General features: G+C 42.9%; 1 protein-coding gene across 1 annotated transcript in view; it reads left to right on the top strand.

Annotated features, from left to right (window-relative positions):
• The first annotated feature begins 1,945 nt into the window (after positions 1 to 1,945).
• Positions 1,946 to 25,892, top strand: part of LOC126284738 (uncharacterized) — a 957,335-nt gene continuing 933,388 nt past the window's right edge. Inside the window, exon 1 of the mRNA XM_049983878.1 lies at positions 1,946 to 3,506. Within this exon, the coding sequence (XP_049839835.1) occupies positions 3,407 to 3,506 (100 nt within the window). The 5' untranslated portion in view covers positions 1,946 to 3,406. The remainder of the gene's footprint in view (positions 3,507 to 25,892) is intronic.

The following is a 25,892-nucleotide window of genomic DNA, read 5'->3' as shown; positions in this document are numbered from 1 at the left end:
CAGTTTTCTTTCTCCTGATAACGACATCCTCTTGAGTAGTCCCCGCCCGGAGATCCTAATGGGAGACTATTTTACCTCCGGAATATTTTATCCAAGAGGACGCCATCATCATTTAACCATACAGTAAAGCTGCATGCCTTCGGGAAAAATTACGGCCCTAGTTCCCCTTGCTTTCAGCCGTTCGCAGTACCAGCACAGCAAGGCCGTTTTGGTTAGTGTTACAAGGCCAGATCAGTCAATCATCCAGACTGTTGCCCTTGCAACTACTGAAAAGGCTGCTGCCCCTCTTCAGGAACCGCACGTTTGTCTGGCCTCTCAACAGATATCCCTCCGTTGTGGTTGTACCTACGGTACTGCTATCTGTATCGCTCAGGCACGCAAGCCTCCCCACCAACGGCAAGGTCCATGGTTCATAGGGGTAGGTCAGCTATCCTCATTTTATCGCAATATTGCAGCCCAGTAATCATATTTTCACCAGGATTAACTCCCAGCTTTTTCAGTACCAAACACTTTCCAATATTACCACAGTTGAATGTAACAATAGCATCACGAACGCCTAGGTTCATTGTATGCATGCCTGCAAATACAGTTTTAGGAAGGCGGTTCCAAATTATGCTGCTGAAACATTCATTTGGGTTCTGTGTCTGCCCATGCAGACATTTCCTTAGAAGGTCAGGATGAGCCAAGTCTCTGAAAATAGGTTTAATTGCTGTAATAACAGCAGCAGGAAGAGAATGCTGGTGAGAATAAGATTCTCCAGTTGCCTGAGCCCTGTTGTATTTGCACCACGAATTTTCTCCTGACGTGAAATGGCTTATCATCAGTAGAGGATTTATGGAAGAATATGGCCCAAACACCTCTCTTCATTGCCTCCAGATTTTCTTTATTTCTCCATAGTATACCTGCAAGTTTTCTATAACAACTACTCGCAATCACACTCGAACAAAACTAGCCGCGTGTTTGAAAGCGTGTTGTTTACAAACAGCAGAAACAAAAGAATACCGACCGTTGCATATCAAGGAGAGCCAACACACTCGGGAGTAAGAAAGAAAATCCCTAACATGCAATGTAGGAGATACAAAGATCTAAAATAAAAATGGGGGTTCCTATTTTTAAAAAACGCAGTTGATATCCGTTTGACTTGCAGCACCGCCATCTAGCGGTCCAACCATAGCGCCATCTGGTTTCCCCCTTGAAGCTAGACAAGGTTTGTTCTTTATAGTTTTTTCGCTTGACTCTTATTTCGTGAGATATTTGGCACGGTCACGATCAATGGACCATCCTGTAGATAAGACTGGGATTGACTTAAAACTTTAACCTTCCATATTTTCTTAATCTTCACACAAAAAGCTGCAAGTTTTATTTTAGGCTCTAAAATACGGTTTGGGCAACATCTTGAAAATCCCGAGCCTTCTCGAAATGTATATTAATATCAAAGACATAATTTTATAATTAGAATACTGCCGCTCATAATTAATGTACGCTCACCATGTGATTTTTGTCACGGTAATGATGGTCGTTTATCTGCACCGTGTGATATCTGATCTTGCTTCCATTTTTCGATAGATCGTGATTTATTACTCGCTGCAAGCGATGCGCCTCCATGTTTTGGAAGTGTGGAGTAGCAAATAAACGACCGACGTTTTAGAGAGCAGATGAATTTTTTTCCCGCGTGTAACTGTCGGATTAGAATTGTCAGTGCAGTAATTAAACCGCGTTGCTGCAGGCAGATCGCACACTCTTTGTAGCTAGAGTAGCGATACACGCTCCGCCGGAGGGGCTGCGTCATGTTTCGCTACAACGCTAGCTGCGCACTGCTGGTAGTTCCCCGTCTCGCCGCCAGGAACGCTGTCGACCAGGCGATCCGACCTTCCGGCGAGCGGAGCCGAGGTTAGCCGAACGGCAGCGGCACGTCTGTACGGCTCAGACCGGTTTTGCCACAGAGGGCAGTCGCGCGTGGGCAGCCAATGCGTTAGGTGAGCAGGGCGTATGAGCGAACTTCAGTCACGCGTCAAACTCTTCCGCGTAAACGTTGGCCGCCCGTTGTTGGTGTCCTCGAACTACCGTCGCAGGTGTTCGGCCACTAATTGATTGTGGACTGTGTTGCTCGTACAGTTCTGAAGAGCTCGACAGCAAATGCTGCGAGAAATGCCGGCCTGGTTTACGGGGCGTCGCTGGAACTAGTCTTTTCCGAAGTTTCTTCTGTTTACCCGATGATTTATCTGAAATATGTGACGGAGAAGTGCGTAATATTATCACGAGGCAAATTACCGGCTCTTCCCTCTGTCTACGTAACGCTAAACATCGTCTGTTCAGTGAATGACATACGGTCTGCCACTAAAGAAGTGTGAAACGTGTGGCGACTGAGTTGTGCTTATAATGGTTTAATATCAGTTCTTGAAACGCATCAGTGTACCGTGACGTCTGAGAAACCTCATAGTGAGTGACACTGTTGATAGACATTGGTTTGTGTGTGCATGTTATTTCATAAGCAGCGAGCTACACCTGAGCTGTTTTCAAGTTGCATGTATTTCAAAAGTTTGTTAGACATAACTCCTCGCTACACATGGTGATTTCAAAGTGCTACTGTGTTACAAGCGTTGTCTGTGAAAATAAAAATTGTTTTGTTTGAACCACTAAGTGGTACAGATATATGTTCGTCTCAGATATCGTAGTGTGACGCTGGATGAATAACAAACACCCTGCAGAGTTGCGTGTGTGTGGGAAATAAAGTGTTGCTTTATAGAATTACTTTCCAACCGTGGAGCGAGCTGTTACATAACTTTGTTGCTGGTTGTTTTTTTTTTCCTGACAGCGAAGAAAAACAAGACGTCAGTAGCAGCGTCCCACTTTGCTTTGCGGACATTATTCGGCACTGCTGTGCGGTAAGCACTCAATAGAGTCCTGCGTGTGACAGACGTGGCCACAGTACCCGACTTTCATACAGACTGCTTGCAGACACCGTTCAGCTCGGAAAAACCGGCTCTGAATTCAGTGGCAGTGCGGTAAATAAGTCAACGTCGCTGCGCACACGGCAGGAGAGCAGAATAAAGTCTTTCTCCCCCCCTCCTGTGCTATTGTCGCCGCTCACGTGGCAAGGGGTTGGCAGTAAGGCCCAAAACTGGTTTCCCGCACGTTGTGTATTTCGTGCTTTTCGTAGCAAGAACTCGTTTGCAATTCGCCAGTACTTGAGTGAGATTGGTGGGAAGGTTTTTCTCCGTTACATGTTACGAGCATAATTTTCGCTTGCACTGCTGACAAGAAGTGGTAATGGTCGCGTCTGCAAGAATCTTTTGTCGTGAGGAGTCTTCGTAAGTTATTTGTTTGTGTTGTCGACGAGATACAGAGCCACGAGTATCGCGTGTGTCAGTGAAGTTATCCAGCATCGTCTCTACCAGCGGGCAAAATGCATTCACCTGCGTGTGGGCGTGTCTTGGCGCTGTTCGCCTGCCTGACGTCTTGTTTCATCGTAGCCGACGCCGCATCCTATTCCAGAACATCTGAAGGTGAGTGCCTGTTTTTTTCTCTCTCTTTCTTTCACCATCCCTTTCAGTTTCCTCCATTTCTCTCCCATCCTCCGTCTGACTGTTTTGAGACCGGCGTCCAAAACTGTAGCACCGCCTCCACCACCTGTTGTATGCGTGGCCGAGCGCAGCTGCTTCGTTCAGCGTTGCCGCGAGATAAACGCCAAGGGTCGGCTGGATTTCCAACGACCCGCGGACGTTATCCAAACCAGCGCCTAACAGAAAGAAGGCTTACTAGTCTTCGCCTCGTCGTAGGAAGGTGGCTAATAGTAACAAGCAAAATGCGTGCCCAGTAATTTGATCATCATTTCGTAAATGGCTCAAATGAAGCAAGAATTTTTTTAAACTTTATTTTGAGCCTTGCGGACAATGCACATCTAAAGGTTTGGGCTCGCGATTTCTCGCCTTAACGAGAAACGTGTCAATTTTTTGTACACATACCGTACTTTCTAGTTGTAAGTGAAAATATGGCTGCGTTTTAGCCATTTACGAAACTGATTCTTTCATTAATCACAACACAGATATTTTGAATATAGTGCTTGGGTTTACTCAAAAGTTCACCTATAAAATAATAGTGATTCACCAGCAGAAAATATTAAATCGTATTAGTGAAATAATGTGGTCTGTCCATACCTGTAAATTAAATTATAACTGAGATTGTCGAACACTTTAAGGCTCCATAGTCTTCCCCCCCCCCCTCCCCCACGTAAGCAAGAGTCCTAGCAATATAAAAAAATTAATTTAATAATTTTCACAAAATTGACCTTTATCATCATAGTACGCAACAAATACAAGAAGAAATTGGAAAAGTAAGCAACGAATTCAAAAACAAAATTGACAAAATGTAAGCATCCAATATTTTAATGTAGTGGTTTCCAACCACCCATCATTTCATGAGATGTACTTGAAAGCTGTTTCTCTTTCTTCTTACCACAATCCCACATCTGGAAACTTCATTGAATTCCTAATGACTAAAACAAATTATACTCCTAAATGGCAATTAACACTGGGCCTAACATTTAATAAATTTATATCAAAAGTACATACAGCTCGACTGGTTTAATTTCAAAACCACTCGTAACAGCTCTAGTACAAACTCAAATTTACTTTACAATACTTGACATATACTTACTGTCATCGTCAATAATCTCCTCAAAATGAGCCGGCCGCGGTGGTCTCGCGGTTCTAGGCGCGCAGTCCGGAACCGTGCGACTGCTACGGTCGCAGGTTCGAATCCTGCCTTGGGCATGGATGTGTGTGATGTCCTTAGGTTAGTTAGGTTTACGTAGTTCTAAGTTCTAGGGGACTGATGACCACAGTAGTTGAGTCCCATAGTGCTCAGAGCCATTTTTTTTCCTCAAAATGATCACCATACAACAACCACAATGCACAGCCTCCTACAATCACTATCTCAGCGCTGACTTTGAACTCTGTGACTGCTACAACGCTCTACATTCGTAGAAGTGCCTCAGTATACCACTAGATGGTCTGTCTAGCACTAGCATCGATAGTTTACTGCGAAAGGCTCTGGTACTTTAAAAAAAAGTGATTTCATGCAGAAGCCAGTGGTATTCAAAGGGTTATGTTGGGAACAGTGGAGGCAATTTTTATTTCTACTTTTATTTGCTTGCTAATATTGTTCTCAAATTACACGTGTTTCCCAAGTTCAACTTTCGCAACCGCGTAAAAGTGTTGCAAGCCTGTTATAACAGGCGACTATTTCATGTTTAAAGGATGTACATCAAATATTTTCCCTAAATACAGTCTATGATCAGTAGTAAATGGCCAATACACGGCTTCATGTGTGAAAAATAATTCTTTCATCCTTCATATGATAAATCGCAAGCAGACTTAATTTTGGAAGACCTGTTTATTTGAAAAGGTCTGTTACATGTGAGGTCAAGTTGTTGTCATTCTTCACATGTGCAGCTGTGTGAATATTCTGTCGTAAATTTTTTTATTCCCTTCGTGTCACGGCGTTTTGGTAGTGTTACATTCTTCTTTGTTCGCGAATGAACTATATTTTGTCGAAACTGACAGGCGATCTACTTTAAAAAGTTCACTTACATTAATAGTTCATGTATCACAGCTTCTGTTAGTACATCCCAATTAAGCTTTAATAGAATTATATCGTCAGCAAAGAGACTTGGCTTTATAGTGATGAAATTGGATAGTCGATAATATAACTTGAATAGACCTAGTATCCAATAGTGTGGATCGCGGGGCTGATTGGAAAACGAGTTGGAAATCATTCTCCAAGAAAATTACCTCAACTGTCAAACATATTTTCTGTTTCCTGTCAGTTCTCAGTAATTAATCACAGTACACCTTTATTGTTTTTAACATAATACATGTGTTATAGTTCTGATTTTCATTTATGAAGCTAATATATCTCGTGTACCATGTGTTGCGGGAAGTGAATCTCATTATTCAGTTACACTACACTGTAACTTGTTAAACGTGGTTACTTTGTTTGCGTTCCAGAATCGTTCTGGTAATTTACCTGTAATGCAAGTTTGACAAATTATTAATATCAGCATCTAGCCGCAAGTAAGACTTAAGTCTTTTATTTGAGTCACCAGAAGCTATTTCGATTTTGGATAATCCGTTTGCAAATCGCTACTACGGTATTTCTTTTAGATCTCATTTTATTTTGTTCTTTCATTTTGTCAAGCTACCGTTCCTTAAATTTAAAAAAAATCTAGTACAAACCAGGAATGGTTTCCCACCTGTTACTGCATCAGTTCAGAGTATCACTCACGTGGTGTATGTTGCTGGGCGCACAGGTCGTATATTATGCGCAATGCAGTGTGGCGCATGTCTAGTAAGAGGTGATTGTGAAGTTCGCCTATAAATTATGTAACATTCCGCCCACTTATTTCTTGGACGCCAATCGCAGATTTATCGTGCCACCTTCGTATTTTATTACGGTCTCATTCTTTACAGATACCATGACCCGGATGCCTGCAGTATTGTTTTACAATTTTGCGATTTGAGTTTTTGTAGTGGCCAGATAATGAAAATAGTACGCGGAACCTCACGATGAAAAACTGCTACATTACGTGTGATTGTGTATCAAAGTATATTCTGGAAAGCATCATTCAAAATGTAAGACTCTATGGAACATACACCAAGTAATTGAGTCATCAGAGTGGTTGGTAACAAGTGCAATGGTATTTTTCCAGAGGATTCCTTACCTTATAACGAAGTCCTTCTTGCATGTTCAATAGGGAACAAATGTTGATCGAAGCGCATCACACCACTAAACAAACACTGAACGAGTTCGCCACAAAACGCGTGCAGCCGATATCCGAAGATGGTGTATTTTAAATAATAGATTTAACCTTATTTATGAACTGTCGCTTTTTCTAAGTTATAATCCCATTACTTTTATTACAGCTACAGCTGCCTAATACATATGCCCTTGATAATATATATATAAAAAATCATCCAAAACTATCCTTTCTGTCGAATCTTTTCTTACTGGTACAGAAAAATTTCAAAGTAACTGTACCTGTGGAATTTTTGATGTCCATTAGGTTGGTAAGTGCGATTTTTTTTTTTTTTAACAAACCAGATAACGGGATATAAAGACGCAGACCGCCAATCGAACATACATGACATGTTATCACGGAATATTATTGTTTGTGCCTCGCTGAGAGCTTGTCTCTTTAAACTGAAGGTGCCCGTTTCCAAAACATGCAAGTCACAGCTTCTAAAGTATAGAAATTCAGAATCATGCAAAGGGGTACCGGTATCGAGAATCGTTATCCTCGTATACTGACTAGGAAAGGACACAATTGAGTTTGGTACCCTTCACATGGCGAGTGGTACTTGACAAGTGGAAATGTGAATTTATGAAACTGCATGCTCACTTATTTCTGTACTTATGGTACTGCAAACCGGGTATACTTTGACCACCGTGGTTACGTTGATGATTCAGACACCAAAAGCTTTACAGTCCTCTGCTGCCACTAACAAGGGGACCCTTCATACTGTAAATCACGGGCTTTGATGTGCTTCAAATATGTTCTAGAGGTACTTACCCTGAGTACCTGGATATCCGGTTTTTTAGCGACAGGCCTAGATTTTTGAGAAAATCGATTTTGAAGTTCATTGCGTTCTTTGTATACCCGTAACATTACATATGTTTTGAGCAAGTCAGTGTAGGGCAGCGGTAGAGGTTCACGGCTACCACGCTGAAGGTACCGCGTTCGAATCCCGTTCGTGTACATTTTTTTCAAAATCGGCCCAATTTTTCAATTTTATTTCAAAGAATATCAAGAAACAGTGTTAAGGTGTTCGAAATTAAAAATGCTCCCGACTTGATGAAAGTCAATAGAAGAGATCGTTTCTAGAGAAGATTCGATGACATTCCTTTCGCTATTCCTACGTCAATCCAGCGTACTTAATTTTGAAAGCACGATTAGATACGCATGGTTCGAATCGAAATTAGCGTATGAAAGAAAAATCTTTTTGAAAGCAAATACATTGTGTTTCCCGGTATCGCTCATGAAGAAATCGTGCGACTGCAGAACAGTTGCATTCATAAAATGTTCGTGGTGCTGCGAAAATTTGTGCTTTGATTGTTTTTATGATAAATATCACCCACAATGTTGTTCTGGCACATCAAGCAATGTGGACTATGAAAAATAAGATTTTGTAATATTGTATGACATAAAAATTAATAACTGAATATGTCTTTGTAGTTTCGCACACCTTACACTTTTTGTTGATATTCTTTGAAATAATATTGAAAAATTCGGTCAATTTTGAAAAAAATTCGAACACAGTACCTCCAGTGCGGTAGCCGTAAACCTTTACTGCTGCGCTACGCTGACTTGTTCGGGATATAAGTAATGTTACGGGTATTCAAAGCGCGCAATGAACTTCAAAATCGATTTTCTCAAAAACTAAGACCCATATAGCCAGGTACTTAGGATAAGTGCCTCTACAACATAACAGGAGAGCATCAAAATACGTGTTTTGCGGTATGGAGGGTCCCCTTGTCAGTTTGGTGTTTATAGTATATAACATACTGTTTGGTCGTAAAGTTCCATCAATATCCGCTAGATGGCGCCATGTAGTGCCGATTTTCTGGCACAAAAGTTGGCGAGCGTGTTCCTACTTAAAATTGAGTGCGAAAAAGTTTATTAAAATATGCACACATCCCAGACGTAATAAAAATAAAAGTTTGGATTGACACTAGGAAATATGAGAGAATACCTACGTTTATGCATGCTTGTCATTGAACGATGACATTTCCACACTATCGCATCGCAAATAACGCGCAAAGCATCGTCAAAATTGTGAGCTGATGAAAGCAGATATATTCGAATCGTACCTATTACTAAAACAAACGCGAAGAATTCCATGCACAATTGGTATTAGGCCTACTACATTCATGTCGTAGATAGATCTACAAGGAGGGGCGTCTTTTTAACATCCCATAGTATTGTATCACTTGTACCGAATGAGTATCAGCCACAAAACTTATCTATGGAATGTATTGTACAGTTACCTTCTTAGCTCTTTTTGTCGCTAAAGGTGAAGTGATAGTTTACACAAAATACTTTGATGAGTTTCCCAATTTATGTGACGCATAAGTAAGAGTAATTATTCTGATCTGAAAGGTGTCATACTTATTTTTCTGGTAGATTACGAGTAAATGCGTCGGCTTTCACCTGCGTAACAGCGTTTGTGACTATATACATATTTGACAATATAAGGTGTTGTAATGCTACCATTTAATTATAAACTACTTTAGGTTTCGATCTGGCGTCGGGTTGCTGTCTTCATTGTTGTTAGAATTATCTCCGGCAGATTACTTAGTAGGTCACGATGACCGTTACTACTAACACAGCCTGCCATCGAATGTTATGGAATTATTTCACGTTCTCAGTAATGTTTACTTTTCAAGCCGTTTTAGTGCTCTCTAAACTCTAGAACATTTGGCATATGACGCGGTTTCTCTTATGATGCCTATTAAAATAAAATAAAAAAAACCTATTTCTACAGTCCATAGCCAGCCACCAACGCCGATTTTTAAAGGAATACACCGCCATTTGACTGTATTTATTTGTCTTCTGTACAGTCTAGATTTCAGCTTAGAAAGCAGTGATATGTAGTCAAATGGCGGTGTATTCTTTCAAAAAATACTGTATGATTGTGGCTCAGCACTAAGAAAAACATTGTTTGCCGACAATATTGTATAATTTTTGTCATTACTGAGAAGATGTTTACGTAATTGCCGAAGTGTCGGCGAGACCAAGTGTCAATCGGGCATTTTACTTAACCGAATTAAATAATGAGTAAAATACACATCGATCTCGAGAAGTTCCGTCCGCAAGTTCATTTTTCACAGTCAAAACAGGTATTTTCTCAGCTTACATTTCAGGATGGGAAATATTACTCTGAAGCACATGAAGCCGTATAGAGCTTGCGTATATCTGGTCAGTGATGATATAGTAATATTGAGCTTCGTGCGTTACTGTTATTGGGTTCCTGTTGCATGGGCTTTATTTGTGCACACGTCCGAGAAAACTACTAGTACTGCGATTTCCTGCTTCTCCACGACACATCGTAATCTCACAGCACTTGCTTCTAAAGATGTACAATTTGACGCATAGTTGCAGCGATAGTAGCTGAGGTCAGGGTTATCATGAAAGTGACGTTCAGTGTAGAACTAGGAACAGCAAGAAAAGGTTCGGAGATTTCATGTTCTTAGTTATGCAACAACTCGTAAGTTGTTTTTTATTGGTAGTTGAACACATAACAGTTCGACACTGCAAATAATTTTCCCATCAATGTAAAACTGTGCGCCCGGACGAGACTCGAACTCGGAACCTTTACTCTGTTATTTAGGGGGAAGAAGATGAGGTTCTGGTGGAAGTAAAGCTGTGATGACGGGTCGTGAGTCAAGCTTTGGTGGCTCAGTTGGTGAGCACTTGCTAGCGAAATGCAAAGTTTTCGAGTTCGAATCTCGGCGCAGCACACAGTTTTAATGGCTTGGTTCAAATGGCTCTGAGCACTATGGGACTTAACATCTGAGGTCATCAGTTCCCTAGAACTTAAAACTACTCAAACCTAACTAACCTAAGGACATCACACACATCCATGCCGAAGGCAGGATTCGAATCTGCGACCGTAGCAGTCCTACGGTTCCGGACTGCAGCGCCTAGAACCGCACGGCCACCGCGCCCGGCAGTTTTAATCTGCCAGCAAGTTTCATTATCAGCGCACACTGCGCTGCGAAGTGAAAAATTCGTTCTGGAATTTTTCCCATCGGTTTTTAGAGATACATCATAGCCTCTGCTTCCTAGGTTTTAAAACCTGCTCAAAGTTACATTAACGAATTGTACATCCTGGATTTATGTTTGAGACGAGCATTGGAAAGACGTTGCTTTCCAGAAATATGAAAAAAAATTGTCTTCTGTGCTGACGAGGTGGAGACTGTTCGCACGTGTTAATCATCTCGCAGAATGTACGGGGGCAGTGTGTGAAGCAAACAACCTCTAGTGAATAACGAATAATTTACACCTTCTCAACAGATTCAAGATAAGTCTGTAAACTTTATTGGAGCGTTACAAGAAGCGTGGTCGAGCTTGTTTTAGGAAACGAGTTTTCGCCGGACTTCGAGCTCTCTGCCTCTAGTTTGAGACTCCTACATGTTGATCTTAGAGGGGTTGTTATTCAGACGCGCCCAGCTGAGCTCAGGGTGTTTTTATTTCCACGTATTTCTTACTGTCCTGCGGCGATTGTTTTAAGGGCAAAGAACGAAGTAACCGTCGGACGAAGTGGAATCCGCCGACGGAAACAAAGTTTCGCCAGTAGATGTTTACCTGCAGCAGCTCGGTAAAGAAAGTAAGTCTGTTGCTCATGACCTTTGCTCTACAGCCCAAGAGTGAAGGCAAAACTGCAGAATAATTTGAAAAGTTTCTGAGTGCGTGGGGTTTTCCGTATCCTCTGCTTCCTCTCGCGTATTTCCCGCAGCATTTCATTAAAACAGATCCTCTATTTTCGTGAGCAATATTCAGCTTCCCTTACCTTTAGAAGATGCAATATCGCCTTGCTGCAAAAACACTTAATAAAATATGATGACTGTATTAAAGAAAAAGAAAAGTTTTGTCTTCCTTTTCATACTGACGTTACACATAACCCGCCTACGTGTAACATGGTCTATATAACGCATTTCTCTCTCGGAAACTGTATAGTAAATTTAGAAATAGTGAAATACTAGTAAAACACAAATTTTTTAGTAGTTATTTATGAGAGTTACAAAATACCTTAAGTCGTAAAGGAATGGTGACGCTGCAAGGTACAAGGTATACCAGAAGTACACTATGTGATCAAAAGTAACTAGACACCCCCCAAAATATACGTTTTTCATATTAGGTGCATTATGCTGCCACCTCCTGCCAGGTACTCCATATCAGCGAACTCAGTAGTCATTAGACAACGTGAGAGAGCAGAATGGGGCGCTCCGCGGAACTCACGGTCTTCGAAGGTGGTCAAGTGATTGGTTCTCACTTCTGTCATACGTCTGTACGCAAGATTTTCACATTCCTAAGCATACCTAGGTCCACTGTTTCCGATGTGATAGTGAAGTGGAAACGTGAAGGAACACTTACAGCACAAAAGCGTACAGGCCGACCTCGTCTGTTGACTGGCAGAGACCGCCGACAGTTGAAGAGGGTCGTAGTGTGTAATAGGCAGACATCTATCCAGACCATCACACAGGGATTTCAAATTTCATCAGTATCCACTGCAGGTACCATGACAGTTAGGCGGGAGGTGAAATAACTTGGATTTCACGGTCAAGCGGCTGCTCATAACAACACATCACGCCGGTAAATGCCGAATGACGCCTCGCTTAGTGTAAGAAGCGTAAACATTGGACAATTGATCCGTGGAAAAACGTTGTGTAGAGTGACCAATCACGGTACACAATGTGGCGATCCGATGACAGGGTGTGCGTATGGCGAATTCCCGGTGAACGACATCCGCCAGCGTGCGTAGTGCCAACAGTAAAATTCGGAGGCGATGGTGTTATGGTGTGGTCGTGTTTTTCATGGAGGGGGCTTGCACCCCTTGTTGTCTTGCGTGACACTATCACAGCACAGACCTACGTCGATGCTTTAAGCACCATCTTGCTTCCCGCTGTTGAAGAACATTTCGGGGATGGAGATTGCATCTTTCAAACAATCTAAGACCTGTTTATAATGCACGACCTATGGCGGAGTGGTTACACGACAATAACATCTCTGTAATGGACTTGCCTGCACGGAGTCCTGACGTGAATCCTATAGAACACCTTTGGGATGTTTTGTACCGCCGACTTGGTGCTAGGCCTCACCGACCAACATCGATACCTCTCCTCAGGGCAGCACTCAGTGAAGAATGGGCTGTCATTCCCCAAGAAACCTTCCAGCACCTGATTGAACGTATGGCATCGAGAGTGAACCTGTCTTGAAGGCTAAGGGTGGGTCAACAACATATTAAATTCCAGCATTATCGATGGAGGGCGCCACGAACTTGTAAGTCATTTTCAGCTAGGTGTCCGGACACTTTTGATCACATAGTGTATTTTGCAGATACTGGTTAACGCATACCATTTACTTTTTTTCGACGAAAGAGAAATTGGGATATCAGCTCCAATGGTGGTTGGAATGATTGTCTCGATGCTCACGGCGATTATACCTGATTGGCATACCGAGTGCGGACTGTACGACCTCGGAACGGTAACCTTTTGATCGCCCGTTATATTTCGTCACCAAGAACGGTCTGCTACTTCTCGCTTCCCACGCCCGGGTTCCCGGGTTCGATACCCAGCGGGGTCAGGGATTTTCTCTGCCTCGTGATGACTGGGTGTTGTGTGATGTCCTTAGGTTAGTTAGGTTTAAGTAATTCTAAGTTCTAGGGGGCTGATGACCATAGATGTTAAGTCCCATAGTGCTCAGAGCCATTTGAACGGTCTGCTACGTATGCTATCCCATGCCAGCGATTTTTCCGTTAAATTAAGCTTCTTGATCTTAGGCCGGAATATTGCAGCTCTTCTTTATTTATACATATTCATGAGTAATGAATTACTGGACTCTTCACAGCCCGAACGTTTCGTCCCTGGCTATATACGGCATCTTCTTTAAGCGAAATTTAGCCACTGTCGACTATAGTTGTCGCTACCTCTGGCGTTTTACAGTGAAAGCCTGCTTAAACGATATTTCTTACACCTTCCTCTTCAACAGTTACAATTGTTGGTGTGTTTAGGAGTGTCGCCCTTCTGTACTCTCTAACGTAGTATATGCTGGATTATAGTGAAGGATCTATTATGTTTGACCTCTGCCTAAGACAGTATTACTCATCAGGGCACATATTGGTTGTAAGCACCGATGATGACCGTTAATCAGTTGAAATCGATTTGCAAAAGTGAATAAATAAAACATGATTTTGCGACTGGTTGCTGCATATTTGGTAATTTTATGGTTTACGGTCTCTCCACGACTTGGGTACCACGTGAAGCGTACCATTCACCTCGTATATCGGTTGTAAATGACGATAGTAATAAAAATTGCCCAGGTGGGGGTAAACTTATCACACGAGAGTTTCGTACTAACTTAATCATGTGTGTAGGCAGTTCATTCATTCCGGATAGCGAGAATATTGACCATTTTTGCATGTTATCGACATTGATATTAGCAAGATATCAATCCCACGGGTTCGAAGGTTTTCGAGAGCAATAGAATCCTTGCCAAACGTTCACTGCGTTAATCAAAACTACATTTACGTGTACATGTTAAGTGCACAAATATGGTAACTGCGAACCTTTGGGTCTCGGTAAAGGATAATTATATCGTAGAAAGTTTCTATATTCCCCAAGACCATCATCTTAAGGACATACGGTAAAATTTCGACGGTTTGCTATGATTGGAATTTATATATGTGGCCATCCCCACAGTACTTTTCGTACCCAAAAATCATGGTTTTTTTGCGGTTTTCTGAGGATTAGCCCGTGAACAATTGATGGTTTTTATGAACTAACTTAAGGCCACCCTAGACTACACTTAATGCGAGAGAAACAACCGATTGTCTTGATTTGCCTGGGATGGAAGAAGTGCGTAATGTTTAAATTTTGATCCTGTATTGTGGAATAGCTACAGTATGCTTGTACACGTGGTCACTAGGTAAAAGGGTATTCAAAACACTTGATCCTTCACCTCTGCGGTCATCAGAACACGAGATACGACCTCCTGAAAAACCGCATTTTCGCGCGCGGCCTTTTGGAATATACAGTTTACCGTAATAGCAGCTGCATAACGCCGTGCCTCAACAATGTTCAACAGACTGAAGAAACTCTGTTATAACCTTCCAGAACAGTCCTCGTTTTTTTCTTGTTCTGGTAGAGATACTTGAAGCGATTATCTCACCCCTGACGGTAAGAGAGGTCGTTCTTCCGTTTCCAAGAACTCGGACAGGCGTCTGAGATAAAACCCAAAAACATAATTGACAGGCAGCCACGCGGAAGCGTATGTGAGTGCTGGCGCGTCCCAAGTAAAAACGTCGGCCGACACGGCGTGCGATACAAAAGTCTGTGCCAGGATCCGGCTGTAAGAACCGGGCAGCACCACGCCTCGAATGCGTGTCGTGGGACCGTGTTCTAGGTAGCTGTTTTTGTGTGGCTAAAGTGGTGGTTAGCTTGGAATGAAGACGCCCAGAACCTGGCTTAAACTCCAGGCATAATTTAGTTTCCAAAGAAAAGGACGCATTTGCTCGAAGATCACAGGCAGATCTCAGCCAGCTTCCATTTGAGTCGTACGGCAGTGGATTACGTATTCTGAGAGGCTAGCATACGTGCTCCTTGCCGTAGTCACAGTTCTTAATTGGCGAAACTGGATCTCTTCTGATGGTGTCAAAAAATGGGTCTGATCACTATGGGACTTAACTTCTGAGGTCATCAGTCCCCTAGAACTTAGAACTACTTAAACCTAACTAACCTAAGGACATCACACACATCCATTCCCGAGGCAGCATTCGAACCTGCGACCGTAGCTGTCGCGCGGTTCCATAATGTAGCGCCTAGAACCGCTCGGCCACCTCGGCCTGTCCGAAGGTGTCAATCACAGCTTCCAAGAAGATCGTTGTTTCATGTCATTACAACATGACGTGTGTTAAAAAGGCATTCCCGTTCTTATTATTAGAATACAAATCTCAGTTATAAGCTCCCAACAAGTTAAGAGTTCGGCGCGCAACAAAAGTTTCCAGCTGTCTGCCGTACACAAAGGACGACCAATATTATAAGATCTTGTCTAAAAGCCAAGTCTGCTGTAATGCTGCGAGGGATCCAGCCAGAGACAGACATAAAATTGCAGCATAGGTCGTGAACAGAATGGTAGCCGGCACGTATCTGGTAAGCATTGCAAGGATGCATACGAGATTGAGTTGTCGTTCCGGTGGCGATTGGATCGGGCCACGTGTTGCGATGTGGCGAAAGAGGGCGACAGCTTATAGAGAGACGTGTAATATAATTTCTCTAGAGACCGTATTATGTCGTTAAGCAATGAACCAACGTTTCGGACATACTAGTGAAGGACTGATAATATTGGTTTTTTTAAATTTTTTTTTCATCATCATCATTCACCAGTTCAAGTTTCCCGGGTACTGGCAATGAGCCTCTTCCACATCGTCCTGTCCAGATACACCTGATCACGGAGAACATCCTCTGGTCACCAGATCAGCCTTGATCAAGTCCATCCATCGGGTTCGAGGTCTTCCTTTAGGTCTTATCCCATCATTCCAAATTAATTTTGGCTTTTCTAGTTGTTCCATACTCATTACGTGCCCATACCATCGAAGTCTAGAATAGTTAATTCAATCTAATAGGGATGTCTTAACTCTGGCTTATTTCCTCGCCTCCTCATTCCTCAACTTGTCCATCTTGGTCTTCTGGATGGTGGATATAAGAAATTTCACCTTTGCTGCTTGCAGCCTTGACGATTCTCCTTTTGAGAAGGTGCATGTTTAAATGCCATAGATCAATATTGGTATGAAATAGCTATTAAACATCATCAGTTTGGCCGGTTTTGGGGTCAAGTCATCACATAAAAGTTGTCTTACTTATTGATAGAATTCAGATCCTTTTTTCATTTCTGACCAAGTTATCACCGGAAATTACCCTTCAAAGGTAAGGAAAACTGTCCACACACTCTAGTTGGTAGTCTCCTAGTTTTACACTTGCTCGTTGTCCATCTCTGTTGACTGCCATCACCACTGTCTTGGTCTTGCTGGTGTTGAGGTTATATTTCTGGAACTGAGATTTCCATTCATCAAGTCTAATCTGTACTTCCTCTTCAGTTTCACCTTAAATCATGATGTCACCAGCAAAGGTAAATGCTTTCAGTTCACCTGACTTCTCGTTGATTTTCTTCATTGTGGTATCTATAACAGTGATGAATAGTAGCGGGGACAGTGCACTTTCTTGCTGAACTCCACTCTTTGGTCTCAAACCATGACGATCGTCCTTCCCCAATTTTTTGACTGTACAGTAAGATGAGCATTTCGCAATGCCGTAAAACGTGTCGACCAACCAACAGTCATCCTCAATTTGTCAAAAGTCTGCAGACACCTAGTAGTGAAAACCAGTAAGGGCTGTGTCCACCCGTCGCCTTTATAACTGCATGATCTCTTTAGAGCATGCTTTCAGTGAGGCGTCTGAGTGTCTGGGGAAGGCGAGGGGGGTGGATGGCAGCCCGTTCTTCCCCAAAAGGCGAAACCAGATAAGGTAGTGATGATGGAGGCTGAGTTCTGGGGGCGACGTTTATTTTCTAACTCATCCCGTAGATGTTCCGTTGGATTCACATAGAGACTGATGCTGATGTAATCAGTCATCGTTTCCGAACTGTTCCTCTACTGTACGTGGCACACAATGCTGTACAATGCGTTCGTATAGTTTTGCAAATGGCTCTGAGCACTATGGGACTTAACTTCTGAGGTCATCAGTCCCCTAGGACTTAGAACTACTTAAACCTAACTAACCTAGGGATATCACACTCATCCATGCCCGAGGCAGGATTCGTACCTGCGACCGCAGCGGTCGCGCGGTTCCAGACTGTAGCGCCTAGAACCGCTCGGCCACGCTGGCCGGCTATAATTTTGCATTTAGCGTTTTCTTTAGCGCAGTAAGGAGACCACACTTAAACGACGGAAAACACCACTATACCGTAACCCCTTCCATACTTTAGTACTGGCACTGTACTTGATGGCAAGTAACGTTCTTTTGGAATTCATCAGTCCCAAACCATTCCATCGGGTTGCCGCAGGTTACTCGTTTCCAGTCATTCACTGGCCAGTGGAGTGGTTGTTTACATCATCTTCAGTGTCACTTACCACTGACGAATGTGTAGCGCATGAGGACCTTTTCGACCATTGTATGCCATTATTTTTAACGCCCCACGTGGAGCCACTGTACTAGCTGGGCTGATGTTAACAATTTGAAACTCGAAAGCGTTTCCTTTCACTGCCTTCGTGCGATTCGTACATCCTCTCTCCGTAATGCTCGATGGTTCATTTCTTTCAGTACATGAGTTTTGCGTGTTCTTGGTGTAGCTGAGGTTGTTCCTTTGCGTTTTCACTTCTCAGTCACATCACCAACAGCCGATAAGGGCTGTTGTATAACGGTTGAAATGTCCCTTGTGGATTTGTAACTCAGGTAACATCCAATGTCTAGTGCACTTTCTATATCACTGAGCTGCTCTCACCCGAGAATATTTAAACACTGGAGTCATCAATAGGCCGAGGTCGAGATCCGTGAGGCAGACTGAAACCCTCTATGTATTCATGCAAATCTGAATTGGCGAATGTGACGGAACTTCGGAAGATTCTTATAGTTTCATCATTAGAGTAATGCGACATGACCTTCCATCAATGCAAATTCTTTAAAAAGTATAAATTCTGAAATTTAAAAAGTCTTTCGATAAGCTTAAAAATTGTAGGATGTGAGGTCCGCCAGTTACGCAAAAACAGCGTTTTTCTCAATACCCAAACATGTTTCAGCACCACTGTGCGATCATCAGTAGGTTTCCGTTTTCTTTATTCTGTAATGTTAACATTTTTGTTAAATGATTACAAAACTATGTGAATGTTTAGTTCAAACAATAGTTCGTTTCTTGTTGTCAATACCTTTACACTTGGTGTGCATGAATTTTCCGGATCACTTGTGTATTATTTACTACAGGTACACTTACCCCAAGCGTAAAGGTATTAACAAAAAGAAACGAACTATTGTATTTGTATAATTTTGTAATCATTTAACAAAAATGTTCACATTACAGAGTAAATAAAACGGAAACCCACTGCTGACGGAACAGTGCTGCTGAAACATGTGTCGGTACTTGAAAAAAACGGTGTTTTGCATAGCTGAGGGACCCCATATCCTACAATTTTAACTGGAAACACGGTCAACACAAGGAGCTGCAAATCCAAATGATGAATATCGCTTAAAAATTGTTTAAGAAGTCATATCGCTTTACTCTAATGAATAATTTTGTAGATATTGTGATTATATGTGTTTTATTTAAGATTATCTGTACATGACCACCGGTTACGGCATTGTGAAGTGATTGTGCGACTGTGTCGCAGAAAAATACCAAAACATCGAAGAACACTATTATCACGCTATGTAATGCTGGACCTTTCAGAAAGATTCATCCGACTTCAGACGTCTGTGTCTTCTACACAAATATAGTTATTTGAAGTGAATTTTAACTTCCGCAATGAAATTAAACGTTAACCTCGGCGGCAATTCTAAGTTGAGGGTTCAGTTGTTTGCCGATGGGGCTGCAACTAGCAATGTGCGCCGATTCGAGATGTCAGCAAAAAGCTTTCTGCATTCCCAGTTTCAAAAGGTGCATTTCAGTTAGGGTTGCCATCCGCCCCGATATATCGGGACCATGGCCGCTATGAACCTTCATGTCCCGACACGCTGACGAGACCGAATTTTGTCCCGATTTTGCGAAATACTGTTACGGGCTTGGGACAAGTACTGAAGTTACGCCATCTGTTAGCGCAACATGTAAATGCTGTCTCAGTTAATTTTATTTATTTCAACAAGTTTATGCTGACAAGCGTGTCTCGGAAGAATGAAAGTCGGAACACTCCGTGGGAGGAAGGTGGATTTACACGCAGTGGAAAGAGTATTTTCGCTGATGTCGGCCGAGTGGACTGATGATAGAAATCGGCCGCTGCCAGAGACTGTGGACCCCATCTTACGGTACCAGTTTTTTTATAAGTACGTTAAAGGGAAAGAGACTTGCTGAAAAAGGTGAAATCTTCAGAAAAATATGGTGTACCAATTTCTTCTGCTGCAACAAGTTTCATGTAATTGTGTTCTAAATAAGAAATAATCAAATAAATTTTTACTTGATTTCTGAGTGTGTCCAAACGAGGTCCGAGCTAGATATGACAGTCCAAATTTCAGTTAAAATGAGCGACGTCATTTTCATCCAGATTACGCACTGCATCGCGGATGGAAACTACGTTATCTTCCGCTCACTTAACGTCCACGCGTGAAGAGAATTTCCTAAAATGTACTTCCACCTATCAGAAAATAGTTAACGCATTTCTATGGGTGAAACCTAGCTGTAAAGTCTGAAACAGATTTTAAATAGCGGACTTACTAGGCACGTTGTCAATGATGCCAACCATATTATTTTAAAACTTTTACACGTGCTCTTTTAGTAGTGTTATTAAATTTTGTATGGAAACGAAATTACTGCAACTGTGTAGATAATGTGTTGATCAGTATTCTGTGTTGCGTAAATTTTAATGACTGCGATTAGTTGGCATCGGTCCGATTGATGAGCAGTGAATGTGTCACGTTTCAGGTTCATGGGGAAGGTTTAAAGCGACCTGAGACTGCAAGCATAAGCATTGATGGACGCCCACATTTTTACCGGAAACCGCCATTTTCTACATCTACAAAATATGCTACGTGCCACATCTGAAAGCATACTGCGTGACTGGCGTATTACTCATAGGAAACTGACAGTTTACTTGAAAAATTACTTAGAAAACACGTTATATTTCGTATCACTTGTTTTCAGTCCACAGTCGGGATAATAATTTTATAAACACCTTTTACACCAGTACAGAGATATATTGATTTTGGGAATATTAGAGCGAATATTGCTACACTAATTATAAAGATATTCCATGTCAATGCTTATATATATATATATATATATATATATATATATATATATATATATATATATATATATATATAATTCGCTCCAATATTCACAAAATCAATATTTCTCTGTACTGGCGTAAAAGGCGTTTCAGTTGCATAAGTGAATATATGATCTTTTTCCAAACATGTAGCATCTTCGTAATATTACGATATATCGTAGCATCTTTAGCACTCATATGTTTGCAAACACTATGTATCTATCAAAACATGCGTTGCATGTTTGAAGTGAGTTCTGTGGTTATGCTGATGTGCTCTGTGATAGAAATTTACGTGTGCAATGATGGAAATGTGGTGGAAATGCATTCAGTGACAAATCGGAAGCGCTCAATTATGTGTGCAATGATGTGAATACGGCGAAAACTACAAACGTTGTCTGCTAGATGAAAACTATGAAAACAAGTACCACAACCGACATTTCACGCGAGTCACATCCCAATGCAAATATGTAGCTCAACCATCTTTGTGACGTCCTTATAATTATGTTTTATTTGTATTTTAGGATAACTAATCAGTAAAAAACGCAGCACATGACAAAATCGCATTAATTTTTCTGTTTTCCAATTATTAATTTTTCTGTTTTCTGCATCGCCCTCTGGCGATTAGTGGATAACGACACTTCTACGAGTGTTTACTCAAAATGTACATAACTTCGATTTAAAAGCCGTTCCAGATCATTCCATTTGACGTGCATCTGTTGCAACATTCCATCAAAATCTGTGGCCCATAATTTGAAGCCTCCCCTTTTATGTAGGAGCTTGGGAGATGAGAGGATGATGATCGATTGTTCCGGACATGAAACTTAAGTGGAAAGGCGTGCGTGGTTTCTGAGCTGAGGGAACAATGAGGGGAAAATTTCGGCCGCTATGTCGTGGCTGGGGAACTGCTGTATGTGGCTTGCCGCTGCCTGCCCCCCGACTCAGCCTATGTGTGACGTATGCGTGGAGGGCTGCAGTGTGTGTGTGTGTGTGTGTGTGTGTGTGTGTGTGTGTTTTGTGACTGGGTGCTTCAATGAAAGCAAGGGAGAGGGTGGGAAAGTAAGTCCAAAGGGTTGCGGAATTGACAGACCCCTTGCAACGGGCGAATCGCCATAAACATTGCCCCTCGCACGTACTGCCTAGAGGTTCAGAATGTCAAACGCAAAGTTGTCATGCTATATTATCAACAGGGATGCTACTGTATCATCACTACTACTCGACCGACTCTCATGATTTTTCTAGCGTCGTAATTCGATCAAGGCAATCAGCTGTTATTCAGAGTGCCAGTACTTCAGGTTTTGGAATCCGCACGAAATATGTGACCACTGCACATATATAGATTCAGAAAGTGCAGCAACCACCACAGTTACTGAAGTCATAACAGAAAACATGCAACTGTGTAATATGAGCAGTCACAATCGGGCCGGCCGTTGTGGCCGAGCGGTTCTAGGCGCTTCAGTCCGGAACCTCGCTGCTGTTACGGTCGCAGGTTCGAGTCCTGCTTCGGGCATGGATGTGTGTGATGTCCTTAGGTTAGTTAGGTTTACGTAGTTCAAATGGCTCTGGGCACTACGGGACTCAACTTCGGAGGTCATCAGTCCCCTAGAACTTAGAACTACTTAAACCTAACTAACCTAAGGACATCACACACCTCCATGCCCGAGGCAGGATTAGAACCTGTGACCGTAGCGGCCTTGCGACTCCAGGCTGTAGCGCCTAGAACCGCACGGCCACTCCGGCCGGCCTTTACGCAGTTCTAAGTGCAGGGGTCTGATGACCTCTGATGCTAAGTCTCATAGTGCTTGGAGCCATTTGAACCACTATTGAGTCACAGTCGTTAAATTTCATGAGAAATTGAACTGGAATAAAGCTCAAACAGCTGTTAAGAGATAATTTGTTAACGACTGGTTTCGCTGCGTTAAAGCAGCAGCCACAGGTAATTTGTAGTGTCACAATGATACGGACGACGAGAGGCCCCCGAAGTTCGTTGTCGCCGCGTGAAGAGGGGAAGTCGTCAACAAATAATTAACGGCAGAGCATTGGGGCGAATAGTGGAGGGGCGAGGATAAAAAACTAGTGAAAACCGAGAATAAACACCAGATGACAGGGAACCACATTTGCCAAACCCAAGAACCAAAAGAGCAGTTGAATGCTTGTCGAATTTATTTGTTTTGCTTCTGGACGGAAAGTTACACTGAAGATCGAAAGAAACTGGTACAGTGCGTAGTATCGTGTAGGGCCCCCGCGAGTACGCAGAAGTGCCGTAACATGACGGGACATGGACTCAACTAATGTGTGGAGGGAACTGACCCAACGAATCCTGCAGGGCTCTCCATAAATCCGTAAGAGTACGGTGGGGTGGAGATCTCTTGCAAGGCATCCCTGATACGCTCAATAATTATATATGGCGGTAGTATCTGTTCCCGAAAGAACAGTTACCGTTGGTGACCATGCAGCTTTGCTAGAACGAAATGACAATTAAATGGACACCCTAGCTGCAAAGAGGCGTTGATGTGCTTCATTTGGGGACATGTTGAAAATGTGTGCCCCGACCGGGACTCGAACCCAGGATATTCTGCTTCCCGGCCATTGACCTTCTTGTGCGAAAGCACACGCTATGCCCGAACTCGTAGATTCGTAGATTAATCTGCCACGAGTAATGAGTAAGCTGGGCAAACATATATTAGACGCACTACGAATGTAGTGGTGTGGACATGTTCCGAATGTGGGTCTCAAAGGGAGCGTTCAAGGGATAAGTCCCTGCAGGTGCACTCTCCTCTGTGCTCTCTGTGGCTCAGATGGATAGAGCGTCTGCCATGTAATCAGGAGATTCCGGGTTCGAGTCCCGGTCGCGGCACACATTCCAATGAAGTATATCAACACCTCTTTGCAGCTAGGGTGTCCATTTAATTATCATTTCATACTCAATAATGTTCATGTCTGCGTAGTTTGGTGACCGACGGTAGTGTTTTAACTCAGGAGAGTGCACCCGCAATTCTAGACTTGTGGGGTGTTACATTGCCCTGCTGGAATTGCCCAAGGCCGTCGGAATGCACAATGGACATGAGTGGATGCAGGTGATTAGATAGGATGCTTACGTACGTGGCACCTGTCAGAGTCGTATCTAGACTTATCAGGGATCCCACATCATTCCAACTGCACGTGCTCCACACCATGACAGAGCCTCCACCAGCTTGAACAGTCCCCTGCTGATAAGCAGGGTCCATAGATTTTATGACATTGTCTCCATACCTATACACGTTCATCCGCTCGATACAATTTGAAACAAAACTCGTCCGACTAGGTAACATGTTTCCAGACTTCGACAATCCTATGTCGGTGCTGACGGGCCCAGGCGAAGCGTAAAGCTTTGTGTTGGGCAGTCAACAAGGGTACACGAGTAGGACTTCGGCTCCGAAAGCCGATGTCGATGATATTGCGTTGAATGGTTCGCACTCTGACACTTGCTGATCGCCCGGCAATGAAATATGCAGCAATTTGAAGAAGGGTTGAACTTCTGTCTCGTTGAACGATTCTCTTCAGTCGTCGTTGGTCCCGTTCCTGCAGGATCTTTTTCCGGTCGCAGCGATTTCGGAGATTTGATGTTTTAAATGATTCCTGATGTTGACGATACACTCCCCGCTTCATCGCTGCCTCGGAGACGCTGTGTCCCATCGCTCGTGCGCCGACTTTAACACCACGTTCAACTTCACTTAAATCTTGGTAACCTGCCATTGTAGTAACAATAACCGCTCTAGCAACTGCGCCAGACACTTGTGTTATATAGGCGTTGCCGACCGCAGCGCTGTATTCTGCCTGTTCACATATTTGTATACTGGAATGCCGGCCGGAGTGGTCGATCGGTTCCAGGCGCTTCAGTCTGGAACCGCGCGACCGCTACGGTCGCAGGTTCGTATCCTGCCTCTGGCCTGGATGTATGTGATTTCCTTAGGTTAGTTAGGTTTAAGTAGTTCTAAGTCTAGGGGACTGATGACCTCAGCGGTTAAGTCCCATAGTGCTCAGAGCCTTTTGAACCATTTTTTTGTACTGGAATACGCATGTTTGCACCGGTTTATTTGGCGCTTCAGTGTATTACTTAAGGTGGTCGTGATAAATATTATATTTGTGTTGTCTGTTCTTGCAGACACGTCCGAAATAACATGAACTACATATATAGGCCTAGAAATAATATTTACACCTTGACGGCATTTCATGATGTCTTCAGTGAGGATGCGCCATGGATCCGAGCAGTGACATTGATGCACAGGGAGCGCTACGGAAGTATTTTGTGACAAGTTTGGAATTTGAGTTGGACGGGAAGCGTGCTCCGATAGCCGAACGGTAAGGCGACTGCTGGCGTAAAGCGGAAAATCTGGGTTCAATTCCCGGTTCGTCGCATAATTTCATTTGTCGGCATTGAATTATTTCAATAGCTTCACGCGGTTGACGTCTGCGTTTCTCTCTCATTGAGATAGAGGGGACAGCCTGCACACGACATTTTTTTTGTTTTCAGTTTTTACGTGTGACTTCATCTATGTAGCCACTAGTGTAGATGATACCGCTGGAAGGGGGATAAACAGTGTGTCAGAAAAGAAGGATGTTTGTCATGCATTGGAGATATCGCTCAATAACTGTAAAAAAACAATAAAGCCAACAATTAAGAAAAAGTTTATGGCAGTTGTTCTGCGTGAAGCACGCAACTGGAGGGCTCTTCTTTCCTTGGATCACGCGCCGACGCACCAGCTGTTTTTACGCGGCACGCTGCCGTATCCGGCGCACGGACCCTATTTCGTTGTTTTTTCGTTTCCCTATGTTATCACGGACGGCGGCTGTTGGGCTTCTTACGGACCGCTGGCGGTGAGCTCCCGCCAGCCGTACCTGTTGGACGCCTCGCAAGAAAGGCTGTGGGAAGAGACGCGTGGAGTGCCGGGCGGATAATGAGAGCCGTGTAAATAGGACGTGATGATACCAGGGTGCTTGCGTCACAAGTCGATACCGTGGGAATGAGACGCATCTGTGCGGTTTAATTAGTTAATTAACTGCTACGTACTTCGCTGACATAGCGAATGCACGTGTTTATGTAACATTTCGTAGCGTGTAATAACAATTTGTTTACTCTCTATACATTTGTGTTACGTTTATTCAATTTTA

This window comes from Schistocerca gregaria, chromosome 8, assembly GCF_023897955.1.
Source record: "Schistocerca gregaria isolate iqSchGreg1 chromosome 8, iqSchGreg1.2, whole genome shotgun sequence".
Classification (NCBI taxonomy): domain Eukaryota; kingdom Metazoa; phylum Arthropoda; class Insecta; order Orthoptera; family Acrididae; genus Schistocerca; species Schistocerca gregaria.
The sequence above is the reverse complement of the archived record's forward strand: the minus strand, read 5'-3'. Positions and strand labels throughout refer to the sequence as shown.